This window comes from Taeniopygia guttata, chromosome 17 (assembly GCF_048771995.1).
Source record: "Taeniopygia guttata chromosome 17, bTaeGut7.mat, whole genome shotgun sequence".
Classification (NCBI taxonomy): Eukaryota; Metazoa; Chordata; class Aves; order Passeriformes; family Estrildidae; genus Taeniopygia; species Taeniopygia guttata.
The window spans coordinates 857,797-867,270 of NC_133042.1; the positions used below are offsets into that span (position 1 = coordinate 857,797).

Sequence of the window (9,474 nt, forward strand, 5' to 3'; positions counted from 1 at the left end):
TTAGGTGGCCACCACGCTCTCCATTGCCAGTTGTCTCCCAGGACTGTTGGAAGAGTAGTCCAGCAGGAATGGAAATGCCAAGGAAATTGTGCTAGGCTGAGCGGTGACATTCATATTTGAAAAACAAAACTGATTTTATTTCTAGTTTGAATTTTTATGGTTTCGTCCAGCCAGCAAGTCTCAATCAGCTTTTGGCAGTCAGAGTAAAGGAGTCTTCCTCTTGGAGAGAGATCAGGTTATCTTCCACATTCACAGAGATGACCCAGTCAGATCTCCTGAGCAATGCAGATGAGTCTAATGCCTTCATTCTTCTCCACTTTCCACCTCTTCTGCACCACTTCACTGCCTGGTTCAGTAGGCAGGATGCCTCTAGTCAGGAGGCAGGGACCTACTCTGTTTTCCAGAAACAGTGTAGGAAAACAGCCACCAGGCCTGCCACAATGGCCAATACAAGGAAGGAGACAGCCCCTGCCCACAGGCTGGGCTGGTGGACCTTGACATGCTGCGAAACCTCGGCAGGAATCATGTTGGTCATGTTCAGCATGAAGCCCAGTGTCCACCCGATGTCTGTGTTTGCTGCCTGAGGGGAGACAGCACAGGGCATCATCCAAAAGCACCTGTCCCAGGCATCAGCAGCTTGGTGTGAGGGGCTGAGGGGCAGCTCTCCCGTGAGCCGTCCCAGCTGCCGTTTCACATAGGGACCAGTGGTGCACCTAATCGTGCCAGCAGCAGTTGCACAAAGAGCTTTCCTCTCCCTGCTCCCCCACGGCTAAGGGACAGCTGAACATGGGTGACTGTTCTGATCCAGGGCTGCCTCTGTGATCTGCACATGATTTTGGATCTGGGCTTTGCTCCATCCCCATAATCTTTGTAATTTGGCTGCAGAGTCAGTAAGGTCGGAAAAAACTTTTCAGATCATGGAGTCCAGCCATCAGCCCAGCACCAACACCATGTTCATAACTAAGCTGTGTCCTCAAGTGCCACATCCACATGTTGTTTGAACCCTTCCTGGGATGGTGACTCATTTCCATGAAAAAAAACCATTCCTAGTACCTAACTAAGCTTCTGCTGGCACAACTTGAGGCTGTCTCCTCTCATGCTGGAAATATTCTGGTCAGGCCATACTCTGGTTCAAAGTGGTCATGGGGCCACCATCACCTTTGATAAGAACGTCAGAGACCAAAGTGGCCAAATCCTGCTCTGCTTTTCCCTGACCCCTTTAAAATCAGTTAAATTCACAGCAGGGAAAGTGAGACATGAACTGGGTCAGAGGTTTGGAGGTGGCTAAGAGAGGGCAAAGCTCTCCTGGGGTCCCTGGGGAGCAGCCATGAAACATCTCTGGCACTGAGGACTCCAGAGATGCTGCTCCTGAACATGTCCATCCTCTCCTGCTGCCCACAGGTGTTTACCTGCTTGCTGAAGTGGATGTTGCTCCAGGTCTGCTCGTTGAACTTGTAGCCTTTGAGCAGCAGTGTCAGGATGTAAAGGGCCATGGAGCAGTAGGTGTGCAGGTACTTCAAATGCTGAGGGAAGCTCTGCATCAGCTGTGAGGTCATCAGGGATAGAGTGAGGCAGAGAATGAAAGAGAGGCTCAGAAACCCTCCCTAGCCCAGGGAACAGCAGGGCTTGTGCTCCAAGGGCAGAGATTTACGACAGGATAAGCACAAGACTCCTGGCTTCCCTTCAAAGGGCTCTCACCTCTGCCCAGTTTCTCCTGCAGAAGGACCGGACTGCGGTGTTGACTTCCCTCAGAGACTTCTGGCGGGTCAGATTCAGGAAGCTGAAGGTGTGGTAGAACCCAGCAAAGGCCTGGGGGGCAAGGGAACATGGTGAAAAACACAATTCCTTCCTCACTTGAGAAAAGACCCAGGGGCCCCGCTTCCCTGGGGAGAGAGTCCGAGGTAATTCTCGGAGTTCTGCACATGGCACCCCCTTGAGGGTTTGAGAGAAAGTCTCAGAGCAGAGCAGACTCAAAACCCTTGGGCTGCTCTGGCACTCTGAGCCAGCACAGACAGGCTCCCTCAGACAAGGTCTTGCCATTTCCCTCAAGGAAGGCTGGGACATGGCAGGAGGCAGAAGCCACCTCTGAGCATAGAAGAGGTTTACAGATAGAACCAGCACTGAGAATCCCTGTCTCCCCACCCCTTTGCACAATCAGTGGCAGTGGAGACTCCCAGTCTCTGCCTTCACCCTCCCCAGGGGCGGGGTCGGTGGCTGCTTACGAAGAAGTGTCCCCGCACAGGGGGCTGATAGACCCCATTGAACCCGCACGGCCCCTGCGCCCCGCAGCTGAAGTCGAAGAGTCTCTGGACGGCCGCGTGACACGTGTCTGTGTCCCCTGTCCCCGTCACCGTGAGGACGAGGCCAGGCCTGGCTGAGCTTGGCGCACGCACACAGGGGCTGTTGTAGAGCTCTGCCACGGTGATGGTCTCCTTGTACCCCTTGGGGTAGCAGGGGTGGGAGATCTGGGCACGCGAGCTGGCCTGGAGAGAGACGGAGCCGTTCATGGGGCTGCCATGCCACTGAGACCCTTCCCACAGCCCATCCCAAAAAGCAGGACCTGCACCCCAGGAGGGCTGGATGCACCCCACCTGTGAGCTCCCTGAGAATCCCTGGCTCCCACAGCACCGGGTTCTGCCTCTGTCCCCAGGCTGTTGTGCAGGGCCTGTGCTGGGAAACCTCTCTCTGGGCAGGAATGCAGCAAGGCCGAGAGAATGGTGACAGCAGAAAAACTACACATACAGCTGGGCTTGGGAAATTACAAAAAATGCCACTGCATGTCAGGGTGTGGGGAGAAGAGAGCCCTGGCTGGCAGCCACCACCACCTTCCACCCAAAAGAGACAATTTTTTGCTTCCCTAGATAAAATGCAAGGCTCTGCCAATTCCCAACTCTGTGCCCAGGGGCACGCCCAACACTGCAGGGGGAGATGTGCCATGGCACTGGGAGATGGCTGAGCAGCCCCCGTGCCCCGTGGCACCTGGTGCAGAGCTGCCAGCAGCATCTTCAGGGCCTGGCTCTGCCCGTAGCACAGGTAGCTGTGGCTGTACAGGGAGTAGTCGGTGCCGTACAGCCGGAAGAACACGGACGTGTTCCTGTCCTCCACGGGCACCCCGGGCTGGAAGGTGATCTGCGTCGAGGCACCGCCAAGGTCCAGAGCTCCCAGAACCTCGGTGTCCTGGGGATGTGCCCATTTCTCTGCAAACGAGAACTGGCCCAACACACAGCAAGGGTTAGGCTGAACTGCAGGCACTCACACTCACACTCCCTTCCCTCCAGGAGTTTGGGGCTCAGAAGCCCCACAGGCACCTTCCACATCCCCCTGGCTCCCTGTTTTACCCCCGCCTGCCCACATCCTCCTCAACCCACAGACACTTCCACAGAGCACTGAGGTGCGGCCTCTTGGCTGCTGCACATCTGCTGGCATCCAGACACTCTGATCAGGGAAAAAGGAACTCTCTATCCCGGAGCCTGCTCCCGCTGCCCTGTCCCTGGGATCCCAAAATCCACCTGCGTGTCAGCACACGAGAGCACAGGGCCAGGCTGAGCTGCACACAAAGATCCTGTTAATCACATTAATGGGGTGGGATCTGCAGCCCACGACCGCAGGGGACATTTGGCTGGGGGACCAGTGCCCCAAAGCTCCACTCTTCCCTCCTCTGCACATCAGGAAAGGCGGCTGTAGCTCAGACAGGGACCTTCTGCCCACTGCCCCTCCCCTGCCCTCTCCCCAGCTGCACCTTGACCAGTGTCTCCAGCAGGTAGTTGACAGTGATCCAGCCAAAGGAGCCCTCCTCACTCCCCGTCAGGATCCGAGCTCCACGGAAATCCACAGGGTACTCCCCAATGGCCTTGGACACCTCGGCCAAGACCTGCTCGGCCTTGGTGCTGTTCTCCTCCCTGCCAGCAAAGGCACAAACACCTCAGGTGCTGCAGGCCTGGCTGGCAGCTCTGGCAGCAGGGCTGGCACCGAGAGGCTGCTGTGCCCTGCCCAGGAGCTGCTCCGAGACATCTCCCCAGCACCTCCCTGCCCGCAGGTGGCTCCTGCAAACCCCAAATCCCTCACTCGGGGCCTTGGCACTCTCCCTAAAGCCGCTGCCCCAGGCTCTGCTGGAGCCCTGGGAAAGTTGGTGCCACTCTGGCAAAGGGGGCTCATCCCCTCTGGGCTGCTGCCAGGCTGGCTCTGCAGAGGGCCGGGCGCTCCCCCGGGCACGGCCAGCGGCTCTCCCGGCACCCCGCGGCACCGTGGCCAGGGCTGCTCTGCCCATCCCCACGGCCTGGCCGGGCAGCAGCCCTGTGGCCCGGCCCGTGTGCCCCGGTGCCAGCCCCGGCTCCGGCGGGCGCAGGAGCGCCGGGAGGGCAGCAGGTGCCGGCCTGGCCGTGCCGGTACCTCAGCAGCCGCATGCCGGCCGTGGCCCCCAGGTACGTGGGGGTCTCCCGCTGCTGCTCGGCCGGGACGATCTTCATGGCCCTGTCCAGGCACGGCTTCAGGCCGGCGCCAGCCCCCGCGGGGTCGTCTGCGTAGCTGGAGATGCCAGGTCCTGCCACAGGGAACCGCTGATGGAGAGAGCCCAGCGCCAGCCCGGAGGGACGGCACAGGGGGGACATGTTCACCCGTTCCCCGAGAGCTCTCCTGGCTGCTCTGACACACCCGGGTGTCCCAGCCACAGCCCCAGCCCTGCTCGCTTTGGAGCTGCAGATACCAAAATGCCAACTGCCGCCCCAGGAGCTGTCAGGCACCACCTGAGTGGAGACACCACATTGCTAAGGGACTTGTGCAGGGCTTTGGGGAGGCCCTGTGGGCACACGAAGCTGCACATAATGAAACAAGGTGCGGGCAGATGTGGTAAGAAGAGCCAAGGAAGCCAAAGCAGGGGAGAACGAGCAGAGGGCACATCCGCCTTCCCAAGCTGTGAGGTGATGTGCATCTGGATAGGACTGCCTGCAGGACCTGAGCTAAGTGAGGGCCCAATTCCACCCCCACCTCTGCACCTCTCAATGACTGTAGGGCTGCCTCAGGTGCAGACCATCCCCTGACCCTTTCCTGTGATTCCTGACAGGGCAATCTCCCTTCAGCGCAGAGCAGGCTGAAAGACTCGGGTCAGTGACGGTGCTGGGAGAGTTTGGGACAGCGATCCAGGAGGCTGGCAGAGAGAAGGGCAGATCCCAGCACTCACCAGCCACAGAGCAGGCCTCCACCTGGGACACAATGCCGGTGTCGTTCTCCTTGTCCGCGGGCCACCGGTAGATGTAGAGGGACGTGTGTGTGGAGCCAGCGTCAAACACCAGACCGTACTGGGGAGGAGAGGGGACACGGGGTGTCAAGGTTGCAGACCAGCATCACCTGCTGCAGAGTGAGTGACAGAAGCTCCAGGAGAGCCATCGGAGCTCCTGGTGGGCAGGGGAGCCTTGAGTGGCCAAACAAGACTGGTGGTCACAAGGACAGAAAATTCTGATGGTATTACAGTTACGAGCTGTGCTGGGGACAAGGATCCATCCTTAGCCCCTGGAGCTGGCAGTACTTTGGGATGAAAAAGCTGCATGTGCTGTGGGGCCAGGCACAGTGACCAAATTCTGCCAGACCCGCTCCAGTCTGTGTGGGGTGTTGTCCCCACGTTGGTGACAAATAGCACAGCCTGCCTGAAACCTGGGCAAAACCCAACACCCAACGGTAGCCAGCAGCCAAGTGAGAGCTGTGCTCCTCCCAAGGATCTTACCTTGGTTCTGGGGGGCAGAAGCACATCCTTCACATTCACTACACTCAGAATGAGGGCGATGATGCTGCAGACACAGGTGGCTGCCAGGAGACTAGCCGTGACTTTGGAGTCCATTCCTCCTCCAACCTGCAAAGACAGCCCCAGCCCCCAGCTCACACCTCATGGATGGGTATGGCACTTTGCCCTTCCTGACAATGAAGCCATTCTCTGCTGCATGGTTGCTCTTAGCATGGAAGAGGATAATATCCACAGGCTCCTCTGGACCCATCCCAGTAGGGCTGTTGGCAGCCTCAGAGTTGGGACACCCTGCCATTCTGAGCACTCCCTTTTTGGAGGATTTTCAATACAGCTTTTTCAGCACTGCCTTCTCACCTGCAGCCCCTCAGGTCCCTCTGTGCCTGGACCCCAACCCTGCTCAAGCTGTTGCCTAGCTGGTAAGTCAGCATCTTCCTTCACAGCGACATCACTGGCACAGCCCAGCCATGGCTAGCTGGAGTTCCAAGCTGGGAGCAGGGTCGTGGCCTGGCAGGGCACCAGTGTGACCATCCCCTCTGGGGTGCAGAGCCATATCCTTCCAGCACCTACATGCTGCCACCTCAAAATCCATCCCAGAACACTTGGGACCAGGTCACATCTGTTGCCCAGCAGCCCAGATTGTCCCTGAGAGGGTCCTCTCTGCTCCAGGCAGAGAAACAGCATCTCCAGCTGTGTGTCTCCTGCCTGGCCCAGCTCTTGCTGATGCCACAGCATGTAAGAGATGTGCAGGGACAGTGTCCATGCCTGGTGCGATCCTCACACCTCTCCTGCAGCCCCAAGGACAGGCAGGAGGGCAGAGGCAGGAAGCTACTGCTGATCTGGGCACACAGGCAGGCTGTAACGCCCACAGCAATTCCCCTTGGGGACTGGAGCACTTCCCCCTTGTCCCTTCAGAGCTCAGCTCCCAGCAGAAACAGCTGCCAGACACTCCTAAGAAATTGTAGCAAAGAATCTGCTTCTCCGTGGCAGCCTCTGCACAGGGCAGCTGAGATATCCATGTGCTCAGCACCTCACAGCTGGTCCAGATGTGCTTTTGGAAATGTACAGCTCTCCCTCCTCCTCCTGCACTGCCCTGCCTGGTGCCTTGAGCCACACAGGCAGGATGCCTGCTGCATCCTGCTGAGGCTGACCTCGCTTCACGCTCCAGCTAAAATCTGCAGATGGCCTGAGAGCCCTGGGCACCAGAGATGTGGTTTAACCCCACCAGTGCTTTGGGTGGAGCCTGGAGCTGTCACTTGGCTACACAATTCTCCTGTGAGTGCATACAATCTCTGAGGAATTCCCCTGCCCTTTTCCCGGGTCAGCGGAGAGGAAACACCTTTGGCAGGGTCAAAGGAGATGCTGATTCCTGTTTTGGAGTCAGCATCTCTGGCAATGGTGACCAATCTCCTGCATGGCATGAGATGCACAATGATGAACAGCAGCTTTTCTTCGGGCCCATGTCATAGGATGTGGGGCCACCAAAATCCCTTATCAGACTTTGTCCTATAGCCAGGAGCCTTCCCTCTACAGTGGCTATGGCCAGGAGGGATTGTATGGAATCAGCTGATAAATCCCTGTCATAGGAACAGGGAATCATTAAGGACGTCTTTGAGATATTAAAGTGGTTATCGATTCAAAGTGATCTCAGACTCTGATCATTAACCCACCACCACCAAGACAGCCACTTAACTATGTCTCCAGTCCTACCATATCTGCAGTCCTACCAGCCCTGATGGAGTTTGTCCAAATATAGCTGCACCGTTAGGATTTGATTCATCTGCTCCAGGTAACAAACAAAGCAATGGGAAAAGTCTGCAGCCCAGCCTACATCCTGGAAAATTCCATGCAAGGCACTGTGAAATGGAAGGACATAAATTGGTGACAAATTGCACTGTTCTGCGTGCAGGAGAAGATAGGAAACGGACTCCTCCTGCTCTGCTAGGGACTAATTCCTGTTTTGACTGGACAGGGAGCAACACCCAAAGGCAGCACAGAGCCAGCTGTCCCAGGCAGGAGAACAGGGCACAGAAAGGGAGCCCAGTGGGTGGGAAACAATGTGAGAAGCTGATCGATCTGCCCAGGCTTTCTGTGGCATCCTGGGGCTGGCCAGCTCCAGTGCCTGCTACCATCCGTGCAGGATCAGGGAGCAGCAGGACAGGAGGGTGGTGCTGATGCCTCCAGAGCTGCAGAGGAGGCACGACGCTGCACACTGCTTGCCCATTTGCAGGTGTGGAAAGTTTCCAGCTGTGCCCAGCAGCTGGACCAAGTCTGCACTTGTTTGTGCAGGACTGGCCATGACAAATGGCTTGACAATGACCTGTGGGACATCCCTCACTTGCAGCATCCCTTGTGCACAGGGAGCAGGGCCTCAAAAACTGGGGCAAAAGACTCAGAGCCACTGCTGGATCTCAACTGCCTGTTGCTCAGGACAATGGGGAGCTGACTTCCCACTGGGCACATCTGAGATTTGGAAGCCAAAAGAGCTCTGAAAGTTCTAAGAGGGTGACTATGGATGCCAGGAGCATCCTTGCCAGGCAGAGCAGTTCCCTGCATCCCACCTCGCACCAACACTGGGTCTTGGCAGTGCCCTCCATGCCTGGCCCCCGTCCCCTCCGTTCCGCACTGCCCCCTGCACCCGGGAGCCTCGCGCGGCGAGAGGTCGCCCCGGCCCTCCCGTCCTCCCCCAGCGGCCCACGGAGCGTGTTTCCCCCCAGCACCGCCCCCGCTGCTGCCCAGGGCCCGCTCCCGGTGCAGCCCCACCGAGGGGCAGCAGCCCCGGCCCCGCTCACCCCGTCGGCTCCGCCGCCGCTCGGCACCGCCGCGCTCGCCCCGGCTCAGCGCGCACCTGGAGCCGGGGCCCGCCCGGGACAAAGGCTGCCCGCCGGCCCGGCCTTCCCCTTGGCCCCGGACCAGCGACCTGCCCCGGAGAGCGCTTGTCCGGGAGGCAGCGGGGCTGCGACTGGGCGGCCGGGGTGGAAAGAGCATCCGGGATTAACCACTTCGCTGCCGGAGGAGCGAACAGCCTGGGCGCTCAGCCCTGGAGCGGGGCCGCTGCGCTGCCCGCGGGGATAAGCGGGGGAGATCCCCGGCAGCCCCTGCCCCCGAGCCTGCGAGCTCCTGGCGCTGCTGAGCTCCGGGAGCCTCAGACACCCCTGCCAGAGCTGCACAAACGCCCTGAGGGGCTGAGCCTGACCGTCACCCTGCGGCCACCCTGCTGTCACCCGGCTCTGCAGGACCCCCACTGTCCTGCTGCAGGCCGAGCCAGGCTGGCAGCGGGGCTCGGGACAGAAACAGGAAAGACCTGGCTGGTGAAGAGCTGTCCCCGCAGCCATCACGGGGGATCCATCCCCACGGGCGGGTACCGAACTGTCCCCACGGTTAGAGCCATTGCCAAGGGGCCCCATTGCCAGGCTCCCGTCTGACCCCGTGGCCAGCGCCTGTCCATGGCCAGAGTCCCGCGGCTTTGGGACAGTGCGGGCAGCGAGCGGGCAGGTACGGGCAGAGATGCAGGCAGACGTACCGGCAGACAGGGCAGGGGCGCAGGCAGAGGCACAGCCAGTGAAAGGCAGGGAGCAGGCAGGGTACAAGGAAGGTACAAGCAGGGGGACAGGCAGGGGACAGCCAGGGAGGGGAAGGCAGCAGCCAGGCAGGCCGGGGCCGGCTGTCCGGTGCGGGATGCGCAGCCCCGAGCTCTCCGTCCCTCCGCCCGCGGCAGCGCCCAGAGCCCGCCCCGGCCGGGG

The 9,474-nt window shown here is 59.5% G+C and overlaps 1 protein-coding gene across 3 annotated transcripts; it reads right to left on the bottom strand.

Annotated features, from left to right (window-relative positions):
• Positions 1-115: 115 nt before the first annotated feature.
• ENTPD8 (ectonucleoside triphosphate diphosphohydrolase 8) lies at positions 116-9,404 on the bottom strand. 3 transcript variants are annotated; one of them, XM_030286977.4, is made up of 10 exons: positions 9,255-9,404; positions 5,717-5,842; positions 5,177-5,294; positions 4,390-4,540; positions 3,740-3,899; positions 2,980-3,210; positions 2,223-2,483; positions 1,699-1,809; positions 1,410-1,544; positions 116-580 (listed from the first exon to the last, which is right to left on the bottom strand). In XM_030286977.4, the coding sequence occupies exons 2-10, from the start codon at positions 5,828-5,830 to the stop codon at positions 389-391; spliced, it is 1,473 nt and encodes a 490-aa protein (XP_030142837.4). In that variant the 5' UTR covers positions 5,831-5,842; positions 9,255-9,404; the 3' UTR covers positions 116-388. The 3 variants fall into 3 exon arrangements, with proteins under 3 accessions (XP_030142837.4, XP_030142836.4, XP_072792745.1); XM_030286976.4 differs by lacking the exon at positions 9,255-9,404 and adding an exon at positions 8,524-8,671; XM_072936644.1 differs by lacking the exon at positions 9,255-9,404 and adding an exon at positions 7,459-7,477.
• Positions 9,405-9,474: the final 70 nt, after the last annotated feature.

What these genes read in the sequence shown, in the direction of transcription:
- ENTPD8 (XM_030286977.4), bottom strand. Translation starts at nt 5,830, where the DNA reads ATGGACTCCAAAGTCACGGCTAGTCTCCTGGCAGCCACCTGTGTCTGC. An exon ending in GGAGGCCTGCTCTGTGGCTG is followed by an intron (nt 4,541 to 5,176) that starts GTGAGTGCTGGG and finishes TCCCTGTGGCAG; the next exon opens with GACCTGGCATCTCCAGCTAC. An exon ending in ACATCCACTTCAGCAAGCAG is followed by an intron (nt 581 to 1,409) that starts GTAAACACCTGT and finishes GTCTCCCCTCAG; the next exon opens with GCAGCAAACACAGACATCGG.